General features: G+C 45.5%; 1 protein-coding gene across 5 annotated transcripts in view; it reads left to right on the top strand.

Moving 5' to 3' along the window:
• Positions 1-20646, top strand: part of LOC142585079 (uncharacterized) — a 185401-nt gene that overhangs the window by 34757 nt on the left and 129998 nt on the right. For all 5 annotated transcript variants that reach the window (XM_075695581.1, XM_075695607.1, XM_075695589.1 and 2 more), the window contains exon 10: positions 16738-17181. In XM_075695581.1, coding sequence (XP_075551696.1) covers positions 16738-17181 — 444 coding nt within the window. The remainder of the gene's footprint in view (positions 1-16737; positions 17182-20646) is intronic.

The following is a 20646-nucleotide window of genomic DNA, read 5'->3' as shown; positions in this document are numbered from 1 at the left end:
AAGAATCATGGTGCACATACAACAAGGCTGTGGCAAGGCAGCAAGCTCTACCTAAGCATCGATACAACCTTCCTGAATATGTTGCCGAAGCCCTCCTGCCAGTGTATACTCGCCTCTCTGACCGAAAATTGTTGAACCGCTGTCAGAGAGAGAAAACTCAAAACGCAAATGAGAGCCTCCATTCGGTAATATGGTCGCTTGTGCCTAAAAGTAAACATGCCTCGCTTTTCACAGTGGAAACTGTTGTTGCTGAAGCAATCGCCAGGTTTAATGCTGGGAAGAAACACTCCTCTGAGGCCATCTTGAAGGAGCTACACTTGAGCCAAGGCAGCACAGCAGTTCAAAGATGTGCTGAAAAAGACCAGCACCGGCTAGTGGCGTCGGACAAGAAGCATGCCAGAGCAGAAAAGTTCATGCATGCCATAAAGAAGAGGCGCATGAAAGAAAACGATAGTGATTATGTGCCTGGTGGCTTCTAGTGCAAGCTGGACTTGAATTTATGGCTTTAATGCCACGAATAAATCTAGATCATGTCCTGGAACTTCGTTTTGCGTTTTCTCAAAAGCTGCATTTCTCCTATGACACATGCTGTTGCCCACAGTATCTTTTGATGTAATAGCCTGATTTCAATTATTCTTGTTGCATTCAAAAGCTTATGAGTTGCTACACACAATAAAACTAATGAAGTATGATATCCCTTATGCTGGAATTTTTTATGTGGCAATACAACAGATGAGAATTTTGAGCTTCATAACCACCACATTAGATATGGCAATAACTTTTGTAACAATAGAGCTAATTACAGCGATGGTCTAATTGTGATCTCTGATTGTTCTAGAATGTGTACATATAAATTTTTCTCTGATATTCAGTGGTAAAATTATTGAAAAGTTGGCCAAATTGATTTTCAGAAGATATTAATTATCTCAAAAACGACTTAAAATAAGAAAAAATAGATTGCATATATGCTTCTAGCAGGCTAAAGTATACCTTGCCTGAAAATTTCATATATATCGGACAAAAATATAAAAATGAAAATCAAACACCAGAGTCTCCCCTTAAGGGGAGACGCGGGTCGAAAAACGGCGATTTTCATTAAAAAAGTCACTTTTATGTTTTCGACTGTTTCAACAAGATTGATCCCTCCTCTTTCATATATAAAGAAATCAGAGCCGCAAATGATCGGTAAATTATAAACAAACTCGGTGAAAGCACTCGAGGTGGCAAGAAAAGGTGCAAATCTGGCCCATTTTCCAGCGAGTGATGCGTCAAATCGCGGCGTCGCAAGCCACTGGGCTTGTGCAAGGCAGTAGGCCTACACTTTTTCTCTCCGAGGTCTGCTTTGCCGCGTCACAATCTCCCCGGGAAGTAATAATAAAAACATTTCTCCGCCGAAACCAAGCGCTTTCGCTGGATTTCGAACTCACGTGGTGCGATTCCAGCCACGCCATTGGCTGCTAGCGCGCGACGCGGCCGCAGGTTGTCTGCTCTTTCTGCGACGCGCCGCTCTCTCAACGTGTTCCCAGGCTTTCAGGCATTGCTCCTTGTTTCGATGGATCCCGTGAAGAAACGAGATTTTCGATCTCGAAAGTATCGGTCGAAGCTCAAGTTCAAGGGGACTCGCCGCAAAGTCAAGCGGCGTGCAATGGAGACGTCCGCGGCAGCTAAGCCTAACCTAGGTGACGGCGACGTTTTCGACGGTTCAGAGTCGGCCGGCCGCTCAAGTTTCGTTGACAGCGCAGATGAATTCGTCAGCGCATCGGAGAAAAATGAGATAATCTTCGACAATCAAGACAGGAGCTGCGAGGAGACGGCATGCACCTTTATCTGCGAGATCGGCATCCGGAACGTGAGTGCCGCGGCATGTCCGGCGTGCGGACGGCGCGACCTTTTTATCCGTGTGTTGGCCGAAAAACGAAAACGACTCGCGTCGTTTTTGGGGTTGTGTTGCAACAATGCAACGTGTACCACGTCCGTTATATCTTCAACGTATTCGTCGCGGCGTGCATCTCCGGTAGACGACGCTAACGGTGGAGCGCGCCCTTCGGCCAGCCCAAGAGAGAGTTTCGCCGTGAATATGAAGGCAGTGGTTGCGGCGCGCGCATTTAGAGCTGGGCACAATCAACTCGTCCGATTTTGTGCAGTTCTTGGTTTACCAAAACCGATGCACCATAAATCGTTCACCGCCATAACAAAAAGTGCACCTTGCTGCTACAAAAGCAGTGGCTGAACTTGGAGTTGGCTCGGAAAGTAACAGCACAGGAAGTGGGTCAGCATGGTGCTCACGAAGACTCTATGAGAGAACAACATATGGTGCAGGTGAATTCTAAAGTAGTGCACTGGATCTAGATACCCTGGCCTGCATTATGTGCAATTTTTATATAGATTTCATCACTACAACACAAATAACTTTTATAACTTTCAATCGTGTTTTTCTCAGCTTCATATTTTTGGCCAAACATGGCTTTTGTGCACGACATTTGATGTACTTATTGTGGTCCAATCAAGACCAAATTTGGTGTGCATCATCTTTAAGATGTGTAGAATGCACTTATCTAGGTTTTAGTGCAACCAGTTTATTTTTAAGAATGGAAATGTTCAATACCCTTGGGTACCAGTCACTGAAAACGAAGCATCAGATATGAAATTCTCTCAAAAGGTTGCCTGTCAAGGGAATTGCATTATCTTGGTTATTAGCACTCACTGGAGTGTTGGGGACAAGAAATGCCATCTTGCACTGCTATATCATGCCAACTGCTAGGTCCAGTAGCTGCACAAACATGCACTGTTTCTCACTTATGCATGGCACTTAGGACATGAAAGCATTGAGCTATCCTAAAACTAAAAACAGATTTGTAATGAGGATATCAAGCTATATAAGTGGTACAATTTTCATTTGCCTAGCAATAATATTTAAAAAGAAAGGTTTCTGAGGAGCGTCTCCCCTTAAGGGGGGGGACGCGGCCCTTGAAAACCAAAAAATCGCGACGAAGTCAATTTTTGAAAAACAATATTTTTAAGTTGTATGTGTCATAAACTACCTCTTCTGTAATTATCAGCATCTAATTCAACCGCAAAGTAAAAGATAACACTGTTTTTGAGGCCACAAAACACTCGCAAATGCCGAAATAAAGTCAGTTCGTGTGCGCTATTCCCGGCCCATGCGCCCTGCCTGCGCCATCTTGGCGTCGTTCTGACCGTGAATTCTTTGTCTCTGTTTTGCCGCCTTGCAAAATGGCATCGTCGGCGCAGTTGAGGCAATATAGGTGTTTTCCTGCGATGTGATGCGGAGCACTGATTGGCCGGAGCAACGTGTTCAACTCCCGTGAGCTAAAGCGCGCCTGCCATTGACTGCTGCGTGGCTAGCGACGACAGCTACTCCCTTTGATGCTGCACCCGCTGCGCTCGCATAGCTGTTGCCCCCTTGCTCCGTCCGCCTCAAGAGGCGTCTGTTTGCGAGCTGCGCATTGCCTTGCGCTATCTTTTAGATTATTTTCTCAGCTCTTTTTTTTTTTTTGCTAGTTCTTTGTTGCATGCAATGCCGCCAACAAAGTTCAAGACAGTGCAGATGTTCGGTGCGCGGAAGCGTGCATTGAGCTTCCGATCTTCTACAGCGAGTGCTGATTGTGTAGACTGTTGCAGCGGTGGAACTGTGTTGTCGGCTGTCGCCAGTCGAGAATATGACACATTGAGTGTGCCTGGAGCCGCAAAAGCTAATGATAAGTTCCGCAGGAGCCTTCTAATAAAAACGTGTTCAACATGTGGCCTGCTTTCTCAGAATGGATTTTTCCGCTAGAAAAGGTGTTGGCGAAGGCGATATCTCAAGAACCGCTCGTCAGATTTGTGTGCCGTTTTTTTTTTTCTGTTCCTGAATGACTTTGCCAGGGTGTAACAAGCTTCTTTCTTTTTTTTGAAAAAGCTGGTGCAGTTAATTTATAATGAGCAAATAATTTTTGATGAATGTGTTTATTATGGCTACATCAAATTCAAAGTTCTGTTAAAATTTTTTGGAGGGGAAATTAAAGAAAATGATATTGTAGCCCTCTGGGATATCTGTCAGTGGTCATCACAGTGAATTTCAGCTTTCTACGGTGTCCTGGGATTTCTCCAGGCTCTTCCTCAGGCATATACATGAACCACCTTGTTAGACCTCAATAACTTTGGAACTAATAAACAAATTTTTACGAAAATTTGCAGCTCCTTATAGTTTTGTGGTGTAAACGTACCCCGGATATCCGGATTTCATCCAGATATCTTAAAAAAATACAGAAGTCCAGTCTCCAGGGTAGCCTGGAAGGAGCTGTATGGGTCTTAGAGGCCGAAAAAATGGTGGAAAAATCACTTCTTTGAAAAAATTATTTTTTGATTCTACAGTATCTGATGCATTATCTCAAAAATTTTAAGGCCAATATTTTGGTCTTAGTGGCATTTTATATCGCGTCGGCAAGCTGAATTTTTGCTGTCAAACACAAGAAAAGGCGTTCTACGTGACGCTCTGTTGCCGTTCTACGTTTCCGATTGCAGCCATCTTTGTCTTGTTTGAAAGGGCATCTCTTCTCGTTTAGTTTTCGCGCCACCGCTACTCTTTGCTCTGAATGGCTATGAAGAAAAAGCCAGCAAAAAAGTAGACCCCATGCGCAATTCCATTCGCTGACTTAGGCACGTAACCGTAATAACGCCATGCTATTGGCAAAGTTGGAAGTTTGGAGCCTCACTGCATGCACAGTAAATTTTTTCTGCACATAATTATTTTTTCGTTACCACTTTGCAACTTGCACTATACGAACAAATAAAAAAACATTTTCTTGCTGTGTCAATCTTCTAAATAAAAAATAGCAAACTTGCTTCCGGAGTTACGCAGTTCAAAAAAAGGCACTTTTCAGGGCAGATTCAGGGCAAGATGCGTAAAGATCTCCAAACTGAATCTTTTTCTCGGTATTTTCCAGCTGCTACTACTCACTTTAGGCAAGTTTTGTAGCTCTACACTTGACAGATATTTTTCAATATGGTCTCAAAATTGGCCGAAGTTCAAAAACTTCAAAAAAGTGGTAACTTTGACTTGGATTTAAAAATACATCGAATTTCACTAAAATTTGTCTGAATAATCCTCAATACTCGATAATTATAAAGCACAAAAAGTGTTGCAATTTATTGTTTTAAAGTATGAAAATGAATACTACACTGAGTTCATGTTTTATCTAGAGTTGCTTATTACTTTCTCTTAGAAATAGTAACTGTCAGAAATTTGTTTGAGCACTCACTGCACTTGGTTACATTTTATTTACCACAATATCCGAACCATCCTCAATGTTTGTAGAGCTTCTACTCGCTTGTTAGCGGCATTCTTAATGCGTCAAAATGGGAATTCGCTATTTCACCTGATGTCTCAAGAACTGGCTGGTGGCGGTCGAACGTTTTTTGTATTCTCTAATTTATTGTCCTAAGTTACGTTGGTATGTAATTGATTCTTTAAAAATATTAGACCATTTCTCGGTGCATAAAAAAATTTTGATCAAAAATTAATAATACAGTTTCTTGCAAAACTAAGGTTCATTCCTTTGTGTGCATCATTTACCCATCACATAAAAATTTTAATGAAAACAAAAAATGGTCATGGGACCTCGATTACCGTTCTTATCTGAACATGCCCATATATGATTAGCGTTAAGCTGGAAGTGCTGCAAGCAGATTACTACGAGCCTTAAGAGTCGTTTCTGAATGCAAATATGTAAATAGCAATGCCTCGGAATTGCACTGAGCAAAATTTCTTTTTTCTCATTTTTCTCAAAACATGGTTTTTGGTCACTTTGTTTGCTTGCTGTATTCACATTTTTGGATCTAGGACAGCTAAAGCTAAATGTTTTGAGAAAGCAACACTGAGAGCAGATTTTTTATTTTCAGCTCCAAATTTTTTTATTTACATTTACATTTGCTCTTATTTTTGATACTGTGAACACAGAACTTCAGTGGGCTATAAAATGAGAATAGTTAAATTTCGAATTCGTTTCCAGCGTTGCTATCCTCATGCAACGCTGGAACTGTTCCACTGTTGGTTGCAGCTTGCCCTTTAGAAGGTAAATTTTAATTGTTTCAACAAACAATAGAAGGTAATTATCATCTGGACAGCATACTATGTATGTATATGCAAAATATAATTAGATATTTAAAGTAAATATGAAGAAACACTGAATGAGCATAGGCAGTTTTATCAGATTTGATCAAGAAATAACTGTTATCTCAACAACTTATGTCCTCCCTTATAGGAACAATAAAAACATGTTCAAACTTTATTGGTACATTATGATTTACAATACGACGAAAACAGCCGCCATTTTGTCTTAGACTGCTACGCTGGATGTGCTGGAAGTTCGACAGTTTCATTCCATGAATCGTTATGGGCGGAAACACGGAAGATGCAATAAACTTCCGAAAGTGATTCCGTCATTGCAGTTGGTACAGGACGCTCGGTAGCTCGCTGCTGAACGTCAGCACCTCAACTGCTTGGCCAGATTACGCATATCCACAAGCCGGTTACACTCGCTGAAGAATTGAACACTGCTGTCGTGACTGAAGAGGAAGTGGATAAGAGCACCATAATTTTGATGATGATGCCGTATTGGAGGTGCATTTTCTCTGCTTCTACTTGTGCTATCACTATTATTTTTTTTCAGAAAGGCAAAGGTGTTTAGAGTGCAAATTTACGAAATAACGTTGCATTTATTAGAAAAAAAAAATGTTTTTCTTGGCAGTTAGATGGATTTCTCTCACTGAAGTTTGCAATGCTCTCATTTGATATAAAATCGGGTTAGTACACCACACTTGCTTATTTGCACTCTTTGTTAGTTGTTCGTCAATATTTATTATGCCATATGTAGTTTGGTAGATAGCCTACCTCCAAGCAAATCATGGAATGAAGCTGACTTTCTTCAATTTCTGGAAAGTTATTCACTCTGGAAGAAAACGTGATGTACATTTAAAACTAGCTTATTGAGATACATAAACTCTGCAAGTTTCATCAAAATCGATCGAAAATAAAAAAGATGTAGGGCACTTTGCTTAGCTAAACTGCGGTAGGCGGAAGCCTTTCTATGACCCCTCTTCGTCTGAACTGCTGTTTATTTGAAATGCACTGTGATGTTCATTAAATAATTTATTGCCTGATTCGAGTAGTACTTGTTCTTTTGGCTGATTCGACTGGCATTTGTTCTATGTATCCTGTCTGAGCATCAGTTGTCGCCGTGAAAGATGTCTTGATGCTCGTAACCGGTGAAGCTTTGATGCTTTTCTGGATCTATGTCCATTATGGTTGCCTTATGATTTATGAAGTGACACAAAATGTGCTCTAAATCTCCTGTGGTGGCTTATGTTCGAAGACGTAAGTCTAGACAGCTGCCGTGTTGGGTTGTAGCCTTCTCTCTTGGCGTCACTAGCTTTAGCGCTAGGGAGTCTCGCATTCCTTGAATGAAGTCATGCTTACTCCTGGCGTCTTGGTTGAAGTCGCCTAGTAGAATCATTCGACAGTGTTTGGCACTGGTGTTGGGAGAATCTGGGATCTGGCATTCCCCACTTGAAGTGCCTTGTTGTTGCTGTTGCTGGAGCTTGTTCGAAGGCGTTTTCGCTTGCGTTCTACCTCTTTAGCCTCCGTCCCAGGAGACTAGATGAGTCGCTTCAGTCTCATCCATTTATTTTCTTTCAACCTTGTGTTGGAAGACTGGAAGACGCTGTTCCTTTTCACTCGAATATTGTTGCTGAGCCTGCTGTGACTTGCGCTTTTGTTCGGCAGCGCAAGTGCACTTGGTTGCTGGAGAAACGGGAACGCGCTTCGGAGAAATCCGACTCGCTCGGCTGGCGAGGAGTGTCTGCCGACGCCGTATTGGAGCGTGAGGTTGGCGCCATCTACCGGGCGCATGTGCAGTACGCGCGCCACTCCGATGACGTCGCAAGCGCCCCCTAGCGGAGTGTGACATGTTGTGCGAACGGACGCCCCCGTAGCAGCAAGCATGAGCCATTAAAGGCTTTCGCCTTAAAAGTGTTCACGCGCAGAGTCGCGCAGATTCCCCCCTTAGGAGAGAATCTCGGCGGTCACGCGTACATGCTTGTTTTTCTTGGTGTGTTTAGCACATTCTATCATGCTCATTGCTATATGCGTAGTGAACAGGTAGATCTCGCTTTTCATGGGAGTGAAACTGGTGTGCAAGGAAGCATATATTGCATGTGGCTATTTCACGTCGGTAGCTGCGTGGTATAATATCGGATCTTCACCGATTGATTGTGATGTGTTGATTTCTTTCGCTGCCAAGCTCGAGCCTTTGCTTATTGACGTGCAAAATTAGTAGACTGTGTACACGTGCTCTGTCCTAGACACGCATCAATTAGTAGACGGCCTCCACGAGCTTTCAGGACATCGGCAAGGATGCTTTCTGCATGAACAGCAGTGTGGCACGACCACACTTTTTGCTTATGTCCGTGTGGAAATTTCGCTTTATTTCGCTGGCAATGAGCCATCCTAAATACAGTGGTGAAGGGGCATGAAGAGCAAGAGCGCGACATAAACTTTGCTGTGTGAACACATTGTATTTGCTAAGGCTGTAGTTCCACTATGCAAGGTTTAAGGTTGTGTCTGTGATGTGGCCTCTTGAGACTGCCCCACGTCGAAGGCAACGCTAATGAATTCACTGGGTAGAGAGCTATCCACGAGTAGCTAAGCAGACGACGGCTGTGAGAAGAGTGGCTTTCAGTCACGGTGCTATCGAATAAAAGCTTGGGCAGTCCCCGACACATGATCACGTGACTGATGTGCTGTTCTATCAGGGCTAATCAGACGGGAAGCCACAGACTTTGTGGACAGTCCGGGACTGCATACTCAAAAAGGCCCACTGTCACTATCTGATGCAAGCTTGTTTGCAATGGTCACCTCATTTTTTAAAAGCACTTCATTTCGAAATTTATAGCAGTCCACTTTCTTTTTACTGGCAGCATCATGCATTTTTGACCAGTGTGGTGGATCAGCCATCTTTCGTTTTGGTGGCGACTCAAACGAGGCTGAGTAACGCCATGTGGCCGCTAACGACTCCGACACAACCAACAAAGACGATCACGAGGAAGCAGAGCTGCGCAGAATGAGGGTCCAGTCAGCAATCTGGGAGCAGAACAATGTATTTAACACAGTCCATGTTAAGGAGGGTGGTTGTGCGGCAGAGAACTATGGGCGCAGCCCATTCATGGTTGGAGCGGAGGACGGGTGATGGAAGATGGCTGCAAATTGAGCATGCGGAGACCGTTTGGGAGGCGGGTAATTGTGCAGCGGCTCAACATATTTTTTCTTTTGCTGAGATTTCGCTTTTAATTAATTTTTGGTATGGACACCTAGCAGCCAAACCATCATTATAATCGATAACGTGGCATAGGGGCTTGTAGTAAGGGTCTTATTTCACCGTAGAAAACGTACAGGGGTGGGAATCCTGCCAATCGTGCCATTTTGATAGAAATGCAAATTTTCGTGCCATGCTCTGCCAAGCACAGAAAATTTACTGAAATTGTGCCATGCTGCACCGTAATTGCTTCGGCATGTGTGCTCCGGGAGTGGCCACGAATAGTGAGTGGATTCATTTTTCGAAAAAGAATGCAGCCGCATACCATGTGACGCCACCTTCTGCAGTTTGCCACAATATTGTCACTGCTGTTTGAATGGCAAGGGCGGCCGTATTAGAATACGTTTGAGCTTTTCGTTGCTCAATAGCCGATGTTCAAAACAGCAAAAAGTAGGCTGATGGTGTGTCGAGGGAACTAGTTATTAGGGAGGTGTGCACTGCAGTGGGTTCAGCTGGGGGGCATCGCTGTCCCAAGGCCAGTATAGCATAAAGCTATTCCAATCTGTTTTTATGCCCATATGGGTGATGCCTGAGCCATTTTGACCTATCACAAAGGGCTAATGACAGACTTTGAATAAAGCAGACTGGAATAGTTTCATTATACCAGAAATTTAAACATCAGGTGCTTTGGAATCACCCTATTTTGTTATGTAGAAATTGCGTAAAAAAAAAATAGCAGATTCGCCCGAAAGGCAAAGTATCAATTGCGATAGCAAATTAGCAGACAACTATACAAAGTAAGGATAGTTGTTTTATCAGCCGTATAAACTTGTGAACATTCGCTTCCTAAATTAACAAGCATGTTGTCACGCATGCTGAAGAGAATGTGAACATGTTTTGCTCGATGATCGCGCATACTCGCTGTCAACAAAACACTGGGGTGAGCAAGCGTGGCGTCAGCAGCCAGTGAAGTGACGTTGGTGCTGCCTCTCATTTCAACGTCAACTAAGCAACGAAAACGCAGCTCACTTGAAGCTGTCTGCACTCAACGTATGCACTCTGTCCCGCTCGCAGATTGCTTTCAAGATGGAGCTTGTGTGGCTGTGCCATACACACGAGCCAACGGAGTAGAATGCCCCCTCCTCCCCTTCCCCTGATGCCTTGCGTGCGCGAGATTGAGCCGCCATCTTTCGGTCACTCTCGCACGATTTCACTTGCATATACAGCATAGGGCGTGCAGGGACGATGTTACCACCCTTGGACTTTATACAAAACACCACAGTGATGGCAGAAATGCACCTAGAATGTCCATAAATTACTATCGTAACAATAAACACCATAGTTCATAACTTTCGCTTCTTCAGATGCTCTGTTGAAGTGCAATTCCAGGCACTTCACCCACACTGTTGGGAAATGAACACTAACACAAATTAAAAATCTATCGGCTTTATTACCAAAATACGCATGTACTAGATAGTTTCAGTATCGGGGTATTCTACTTCAAAGTTGAGCTTTACTCTTTTCATGCCACACTCGTTGGCATCGTTAGCCTGCTAACGATGGTTTGAAATGCCACTTTCGAGACCTTCCACGGCACTCATGGACTCACTTCGCCATCGGACGTAAAGGAGAACTATGTTTTTGTTTTCTAAGCAGTGCGGCTTTCTCTCAACAGGCGGTGATTTTTGAACGTGCTCCGAAGTCGCGTGATCATCAAAGCAGGAAGCAAAAATGGTCATCTCTGGGAGTGGCGCCTGTGCTTCGAAAGATTGCGGAACTTGCTGTTCCGCTGCGTCTGTGGCTGTCTTTATCGATGCATTGAGCATCTGTGAGTCTTGGGATGGTGCCTGGGATGGCCGCAGCCCGGCACGCCCAACTAGTGCTTGCAGTTAAATTTTTGTAGTTGAATACTTATTCAATGAGAAATTGATTTTTCCAGAAATAGTGCCTAGTTGACTGCAATACATTTTGTACATCATAGCTTTTGTTACATATTTTTTTTATTTGATGCAAGCTTGTCTTAACAAACCTTGTTCAATGTTATCCTACAGTTTTGATTCTGGGAATTTATATCTTTTTGATGACATTTATCTTGTTAATGACATCTACGCATGAAAAGTGCAGTCATCCTTCTTTTTGTTTATATGTTTAAAATATTCAGGAACATAAAAAGCTGGCGTAACCTGCACAAAACACCCATTTTCCTCATGGTAGGGAGAGAATAATGCAATTGCAGTACAGTCGCCGACCGTTTATTCGGACCTCACGGGGACTGCGGAAATGTTCGAATAAACAGGTGTCCGAAAAAGCAGATTAAGAAAAAAAAAATGAAATCCTTTATTTCCATGCATTTATTCAGGCCCGGCAGTAGGCTTGAAGAAATCGTGAGTGCGCCGTTGCATGCTGTTTCGTTTACGCGCAATCAGATAAGCCTGAATCTTGGAGAGGGTCGTACGGTCACTATAGGCGGCTGAAAGCAGTCACTGCTTGTGCACGCTCCGCATGCGACGGCATAACACATGGTGCGTCATCTTCCGCCTCGGAGTCATCGTCCGGCGGTGCAACAGAAACCTGACGAATGATCTCGCCGTCGTCGAGTTCTGCGTATGTCAGTACAGCAGTGTCAGCACCTGTGAAACTGTCAAATGAGACGGTGTCCGGAATCGCAATGCAACCACTGCGCAGGTCTCGGCAGAATATTTTCCGCATCAGTAGGGAGCACATCGGAAGGTGACAAATCCTAGGCCTTCCGGCACCCGCTTGCCGGCATTCCCCAGTGCAGTCTGCGCGGGCACTGTCGGCGCCATTGATACTTAATGCGATTTTTCCATATGCCGCGTTGGTTCACGGAAACCTCGACACAGCACACGAAGCAAAGGCCACCGTGCCGACACCAGTCGCACAAACGAAAAACGTGGCCTGGTGGCCTGCTCGCAGCGTCATGCACGAAACAAACAAATCAGCTGCTGGATTGTCTTGACATGGCTTGCTAAGCTGAAACCGGAACTGCTGTACGGCCACTCTATCAAACCAGGCAGAAATGATGATTATGAGCGGGGATTTCCAGTAGCGCCACTTCGTGGGGCAGCAAGGAGGCTCCATTTAAAACAAAAATGGCGTTCAGCAAGCCGAACTATGCGCCGGTCAGAGTCGGTGGATGATTCCCTCGATTCAGTTGGCTCAAGGAGTGTCTGAAAAATCAGACGAGAGGTTGCAAGGTGTCCGAACTTTCGGCAGTTGTTATACATTATGGTCTATGGGGAGAATGGCGGTGCCGCGAAGCTGACCGAATAATCGGGCATGTCCGAATTTTTGGAGTCCGGAAAATCGGTCGGCGACTGTATAGTGCTGGTGTTGTGCGGTGCCATTTTCATTGTTCTATTATTCTACCAAAATTCAAATTGGCCTGCTCCAAGTTACTCCAAAATGCAATTTTTTTTCCGCGCCAAACTGTTTCAAAAGAATTTTACTCATTCCAGAAATTGCTCCAAAATGGCTGTGAGCATTCCTGCCACTGAACATACAAATGTTGGTGCAGCAGCTTCTCACTATAACAGTTATAATGTTAAAACTGGTATTGTTATAAGTGGGTTCTACTATATTTGTATTCTTAGTTATTCGAATATTCTATATTGTACAAATATTTGGAACAAACATTTTGCTCACTGTGTGACGAAAGTGTAATTCTGTACACGACTGCGTAGGCGTAGGGGCACAATTATGTCACCGTCCGGCTTGGAGCATGGCGGGCGCGAGGAGAACTATAAATGATGTTCGGTTTGAAATTTCAGATCCTCCCCGGCGTGTAGTGATGTAATGCTTTGCAGACACGATCATTATTGTGCAATGTATTCTTTGCGCTTGTCAGCTCAAAATGGCCAGATATGGTGAGGGGCTTTTTAAGGTACAATAAAAATGATTTCTTTTAAAGCTGAATGGGGATTATATTGCCACTTTTTGTGAGAGCATCTGTGGCAGAGGGGGGAATCAAGTATTTGGTATCAAAAGCTCGCCTGCAGAGATCCTATAAAAGCCCTACCTACACTGACACCTCATAAAGTGCTGATAAGCTAAAGAATGGAACTTTGTAAATGGTGTGTTAGTCACTTTTGTAATCTTGCTGTCATAGCTGATGTGTGTGTACGTTTCGTATTGCTTTGCTTGTTTCATCACAACATGCATAAATGCTTAAGGGGGGACGCGGCTTTCGCATTGCGAAAAATTGCCAAAAAATCCATTTCTTGAAAACCACATTTTCAGTTTCTATAACTTTTTTTCTATCCGATACCCAAATATCATCACTGTAAATGACTTAGAAGCGCTCTAAAAAATTCGTTTTATCAGCCAAGGTGGCGAAAAATCTTGTGGAAATCAAGAAAGAACACAGTTTTTCAAGCCACAATATCTCCGGAACGGCGTGACCGAGCGCCGCCATCTTGGTCTCGTTGGAAAGCACATTTCTCAGTCTTCAAATTTGCCACTTCAGCGATCTCCTTCATACAGCAACAAGCGCACAAAAAGCAAATGATTGAAGGTCATGCTGGAGTCTGCGATTGGCCGCGCCCGCTACGTGACTCCAGTGCGGTTCGCCATTGGTCCGGCGCTCGCGTCGTCTGCTCAGCTCTTTGCACCTCGCGAGTATGGACGTCTCCACTCGCCGTAATCTCGACGTGTCAAAACGGGCGCTACGCGGACATCGCAGTAGCATGTCTGAACCCTATGCTCGTGGACGTTTCAGGCTCGCGGCTAAGCTTTTCAGCACTCTGTGTTTCCGAATTCGTGACGAAGCACATCGCGCATACAATGCTAGGGCATGCAGCTAAACATTTCGCGCATAGGGAGTCTCCTACTCGGCAATCATGCACATCGCACGCAGGCTTCTCGGACCCTCACCTAAGCATTTTGTGCATCGGTGCCTCCGACTGCGCGAATACCGTATTTACACGACTGTAAGTCGACTCGAATGTAAGTCGACCCCCCTATATCGCTTGATGGGGGGGGGGGGGGCGCATTCGATAACGAAAATTTATTAGTAGCTGACATGGTCATTGGACTACTCGTCTTCACTAGTGCTGCCATCGTCATCGTTGCTGCGGTCCCACAGCGCATCGTGGTCCAGCGAAATTTCAAATTTGGCAAACGACCGCACCAGAACATCTTGCAGAACAGCAGCCCACGCCAAATGCACCCAACCACACGCAGCCATCAGGGAGGCTCTTTTGACAGGTTCGGTTGGCGTAATTTCGCAGTCTTCTGCCGCCAGCCGCCCGTACTCACGGCAGAGCAGAACCTTAAAATTAAGGTTCTGCTCCGCCGTTCTGCTTATTTCATGACCACGTCGCACTTCACTGGCAGGGACCGATCATGCATTTCAGCGACGTACGCCGCAAGCTTAGCCTACAGCTCCGGAAAGCGTCCATACTTCGGCACGTGGGAAATTTCTCACTTGCCGTCACACAGGTGAAAATTTCGCTTCGCTGCAGTCGCCACTCTCGCACCACCCGTTTAGAAACATCGAAATTGCGGCCCGCTGCGCAGTGGTTTGTTTCTTCGGCGTAAAGGATGGCAGCCCTCTTGAACGCTGCTGTGAACGAGTGCCGAAAGATTAGTGGGCCAGGAGCCCTCATGACGACTGGGGAAGCATAGAAGTAGCACGTAGCCGGCAGTCAAGTGGAACGCGTCACACCAATACCAATGCCTTTAAACAGAGAAAGAGAAACCCGCGAGCGGTGTCTGCTCTTCCATGAACTACCGATACTCCCCGCAAGCGCCGCCGTTCTGAGGGTGCCGCCGCAAATGGGAACAGCGGCGCTTTCATCGACTATCGACACCTCCCCCCCCCCATGAGTGTTGCATGCACTGTAAGCCTCTCAGAAATGTTGAAAAACCCTTGCGAAAAGCGAACAAACACGCGGGATAGCTAAAAAATACGCGTAGGGCTATGGAGCAAACATAAAATTGTAACTATGTTGTAGCTCTCGTTGGTATGGCTTTTTTTGGCGGGGCCATGTTTTGGTTTCGATTGAAAGTCGACCCCCCAACTTCAGACTTTCAAATTTTAAAAAAGGGGTCGACTTACAATCGTGTAAATACGGTATGTGCATCGAGTGTCGACTGCTCGAGCCCGTGGCTAGGAATTTCGCGCGTTGGCACGTCGGACTGTGCGGCTAGGTACTTCGTGCGTCGGCACCTCAAACTGCGCGACTAAGCACATGGCGCATTGGCTCTTGTATCTGTGGCTAGGCATTTCGTGCGTCATCTAGGACCCACAACCAAGCATATTGCGCGGTCACTCTATTGTCACGATAGCTTGCAGCAATATCTGTCATACCACCCCTTCATAAAGAGAACCCCATCATGAGCTCTGTTCACTAGGCCCCTTGGGCTGGCACAGACACCTGGCTGCAGAAGTGATTGGGGCATCATACAAAAGTACAATTCTGGAAAGCGCCTAGCAGCTGCACATCACTGGCTCTCTGATCCTAAGTTCTACAGCCATTGTCATGTAAAGATGACTTGGCAGGCTGCTGACACTAAGAGCCTTCATTCAGTAACATGGTCAATTCTACAAAAAAAAAAAAAAAATGCTGATTGTATTGAAGATTGCTATCAGTCGCGCAGCCGGCGGGTACAGGCTGCCTGAATGTACACTGGAACTATGTTCATGCCCACACAAAGTTCTGCACTTCACTTGGAGCAAAAGCAGCAAAGAATGCCCTATAAAAAGAAAAGGGGGGGGGGGAAAGTACACCAGATCAGAGGCCACATGTACAAGAAACCCCACATCACAAAACACCCCAAAGCCTACAAATTTGGTGCCTTTTAGAGAACTGAAGAGAAGGTGAAACTTTGAGAGCCGTTTTCTCAAAACTGTTTTTCTGCCTTTCAGCTCAGTTTCTGGAGCTGATTTCTTCGTTACCGTTTAACATATTTTGGCTCCGTTTTTTGCAGCTGCAGCTGCAGCTGCAGGTCATGACATTCTTGCTTTCTTATCTTGACCCTTTGTAAGTTTACGATATGGCTATTCGTCTCCCCTGAAAGCGTGCTTGATGTGAAGGTAACATAAAATATGGCACTCCAAAAAATTTGTGTTGCGGAAAAAAAAAGCAAGAATGTCACGACCTTCAGCACGCATTTAGCTATGCAGTCTTCTATGAGCCTACTATCACATTTTTTAAGTTCCCCAGGCTCTCCAGAAAGTAAGAGGGAGAAAAATTCCGTGTAATAAAATTGAATAAAATGTTCTCAAGATATTGCTCTGAAACTTTTGTGGAAGCATCAGGGAGACATTCTAAACATTTGTGCCAATTTTAATCAAAATCCATGAAGAAATAAGGAAGTTGATTTTCAAAGCCACGTCCCCCCTTAATGTTTGCCACACACAAATGTTTATCAGTCTAAAGGAAATTACTTCGCTTGTGTGCAGCAACCGTCGCACCATTCTGGATTTGGTGTCGGCCCAGTGACACCATCTCGAGGTGCTAGTCGCCCAGGCCTTGACCAGCTGACTGGTGACGAGGAAGAACTGTGGCGGCAACGACGGCAGCAGCAGAATGATGAGATGGCGGTGACTGTGGAGCGCACCAGACAGCGCAGAGAAGAGGAAGAGAAGCGTTACGAGCAAATCAAGCAGTCCTCCGCCGCCACGGCTGCTGCCGCCAACGCTGCCGGCCAGCAACAGCAGCAACCGCAGCAGCAGCAGCAGCAGCCCAGTGTGCCTGATGAGTCCACACCTGTGCCTGCTGAAAAGGAAGACCTGGATCAGCGCTCGTGCCATTCAAGCGAGAGCCGGGAGGATGTCCGAGGAGGCACGCTGCTGCCTAGTCGTGAGAGGCCAGATTTTAGGCAGCAGTCGTCGAGTGGATACCAGGTGTGTGTTGTGCCGAGTTCAAGAGTTCTGCATGTTTCTTGTAAGCAATAGTTGGCGCTTTACTGGTGCACTTCTGGTTACCCTGTACAGTGAAATCTCGATATTACGAAGTTCGGGGGACTGCAGTAAATTGTTCGTTGCTCTGAAAGGTCGTTATAGTGAAAGCCCCAAAATTAACCACTAAACCCATCAAACCATCAGTTCGTAACTTGTCCTGATATGAGCTATCCGTGAAAACATTGCTGTGCGTATTTGTCCCGTGCTTTTTCTATTTTCCATAGATTCAGCTGCTATGCACCACCAAAGCATCGTATAATAAGAGTGATGTGCACAACAAAGGTGCTGATGCCAAGAAAACTATAGACAGAAAGATAGCTCCGTGTCGCCTAAAATGTGCAAGGTTTCTTGCCGTTTATTTTTAACATGCCTTTGCGTGGACACTGCCACTGTCTTGCTCGAGGTGGGCACTTAACTACGGCAAAGCGCAAGCACGCGTAACGACACTGTCCGGAAAGTGCAAAGTGCGACCGTATGGTATCCCCGTGAGTGTAGAGGTTGCACTTCTCCGCGCGCTTTCCTAGTACGTGCCTGTTCCAGTAGTCTGCAAGCTAAATGTATACAAGAATTGAATTAAGTAGCCCTTCCATAGACAAATAAACTTGCATAAAGTTCAACTAAAAAACATGCATACAGTCGAACACACTTGTAATGATAATGTTTTTACAATATATCGGTTATAACAATGAGAAGCTGCTGCACCGTCAACTTATGTATGTTTTCCATGGTGAAAATAACTCGCTTATTGCAATGCCCCAATGCCGTTGTAACGACGAAGTCTGGCTGCTGGGTGTCTGACCTGAAAGGTAGTGAAATGCGAAATCCCCCGAAGAGAACAAAAAGAAACCGAGAAATTCGAGCCGCTGCACGATGGGCCGCTGCTTCAACAACTGCCACGCGCTCATTTTCCAGCCATCTCCTCGCTCCTCTCTCCCGTCGCCCTTTCACCTCTGCGACACGGATACGCTGCGCCCATGGCTCTAAGCTACCTCACTCTCCGAAACGAATGCACCGCACCAACTGCGCTACTCGCATGTTGCTCGCTGGCTCCTCATTCAGAGCAGTTCTGCAAACAGCTTAATCACTCGCATTCGTCGTTGTTGGTTGCGTCGAAATCGTTCCTGGCCACGAGGTTTCTCAGCCTCGTTTGACTCTCTGCCGAAACGGAAGTTAGCTGACGCGCCCGCTGACCATCAGCAATGCACGACGTTGCCAGTGAAAAGAAAGCGCACGGCTATAGATTTGCAAACTAGGTGTCTCTAACCGAGGTGACGACAGCAGCGACGACGCGGTAGGGCAGGCTGCCTCAACGTTGTCCTCGGACGAGGCCCTGCAGATGATTCAATCCCTCCGGGGCTTCGTTGTTTCGAGAAACCTTCCGCTGCACTACGTGGAGCACCTGGATGCCTTTTAGAAGGATGTCTTCCAGCTTCGTGTAAAGCATGCAAGGCTGATGGACATAGGGTTTTCTTGTGTAAGCCAGTGAGAAGTATGTGGCGAGATGCTTGTGGCGATCTTGCCTCGGCTTTTGTTTTGGATTTCTCAAGCTGACAGGCTGCCGCGGCAGCCTTCTCGCAATTTTAAGAAGGCCCGCTTGGAGGCAACCAAGGCAATGCCTCGGCGGTGCTCGCATATCGCATGCCACCCGTGACCCCTCTTTGCAGTTGTTATAGCAGTGCCATTCTTTAATGCTGACACCCGCAGCTTTTTACATGTGATTGGGGCATCGGGAAGCAGTTAAACTACTGAACACAATCAGCAGCTGGATGGAGGAAGGTGGAGAGAGCACTTTTTGGCACTTTTTCCGTGTCGAACGGTTGCCGTTGCACACGGCTTATCATCGCCGTCTTGGTCTCATTTGAAAGAGCCGCCCTTCACCTTCAATTTTCCGCCGTCGCTGGCTGTCCTTGCTCATTTGCTTTCTAGAAAAAAAAAAAAAAAAAAAGCGTCATCGAGACATACCAATGCGCGATTGTATTGGCTGCTCGGCGCATGTGACAGTCAAGGCACCCGATTGGCCTAGCGGCCTTCCCGTCGTCTGCTTCACGCTGTCGAGACGCGCACAAGCGCGCGCGATTTTGTCTTGGTGTTGTCGACTGGCTGCAGCTATGGTTCGGCCGATCAAGAAGTTCAGCACCAAGAACAAATTTGGGAAGTGAGTAAGGCGATTGCTATCGGAGAACTTCAAGAAGCGTCCCACAATGACTCTGGACAACGAGGACGTCTGCGCTGCGATCGGCAGTGCAGACGCCGAAGCGGTCGCCGCTGCCGCCACGGTAGGCCTAATGGACGCTAGACCTACGAGCTTGTCAGCTGCCGACAGCATCACGGAGAGCGGCTGTGTGCGTCCTGACACGCAAATTTTGCTGCGAACAACAGTTGGAGGATGAGAAGAAGGAAGCAGAAGAGAAACTTCGGGAAATGTCATCCGTCGCGGTGACAGAGCGGAAGCGAAATCTTGTCGCTAAACGCGCAGACGCCGTGGTTCCCCCCCCTCCTGAAGGAACTGCCTTCACCATCGTGCACTTGGAGGCGGTGAACGCATTGACTTCGCGTTTGCAGTGCAAGATTTGTAAGGGAGATGTGCAAATCATGAGAGGTGAGCGGGAATACGGTCTTGCCGTCAAGTTTCAGCTCGTGTGTATGAACTGCGGTGACGTATCGTCAAAGTGGAGTTGGCGATGCGTCAATGGAGATGAGAAGATCAACCCGTTTACCGTGAACCTGCTCGCCGCACCTTGAAGAAAGGGCACACAGGAGCAAACAGTCAATCTGACTACATGCCTGGTGCATATTAGCCCATTAGGAGTGTACATACCATGATATTTTTAACTGTGTAGAGCTAAATAAAGTATCAACCATTTTTTCTCGTTTTCTCAGAACACAGATTTTGGCCACTTCCTTGGTTTGCTGCTTTGATATCTTTGGACCTAGGACAGCTAGGGCTATAATATTTTTTTGCAGCATGAAGCTAAATGTGCAGATAAAGCAGCGCTGAGAGCAGATTTTTCATTCACAGCTTGAAAAACATTTTTTTTAGTTAAAAAAATTGTTTTTCATTATGCATAAACAATGAACTTCATTGTACTGTAAATTGAGTAGTAGTTCAATTTTAAATCTGCTTGCAGCACTGTATTCCTTATGCGTTCTAGTATCTATCCATGTGTTAATAACAATGTTATGTTAAAAATGTATATTGTTTCAGCAAACAATAGAATTATTACTATCTCTGGAAATAATTGACCTATTTAAAATTTAAAATCAGCTCAAGAAACTGAACAAGTCTGTGCAGTTTCCAATTTGGTTAAAAAATAAGTGACGTCATTTTTACAAACCATGTCCCCCCTTAAGAGTGCTTTATATACAATAAACAATGACGACTCAACCACTTCGTCTGCACACACTCCT

This window comes from Dermacentor variabilis, chromosome 1, assembly GCF_050947875.1.
Source record: "Dermacentor variabilis isolate Ectoservices chromosome 1, ASM5094787v1, whole genome shotgun sequence".
Classification (NCBI taxonomy): Eukaryota; Metazoa; Arthropoda; class Arachnida; order Ixodida; family Ixodidae; genus Dermacentor; species Dermacentor variabilis.
The sequence above is the reverse complement of the archived record's forward strand: the minus strand, read 5'-3'. Positions and strand labels throughout refer to the sequence as shown.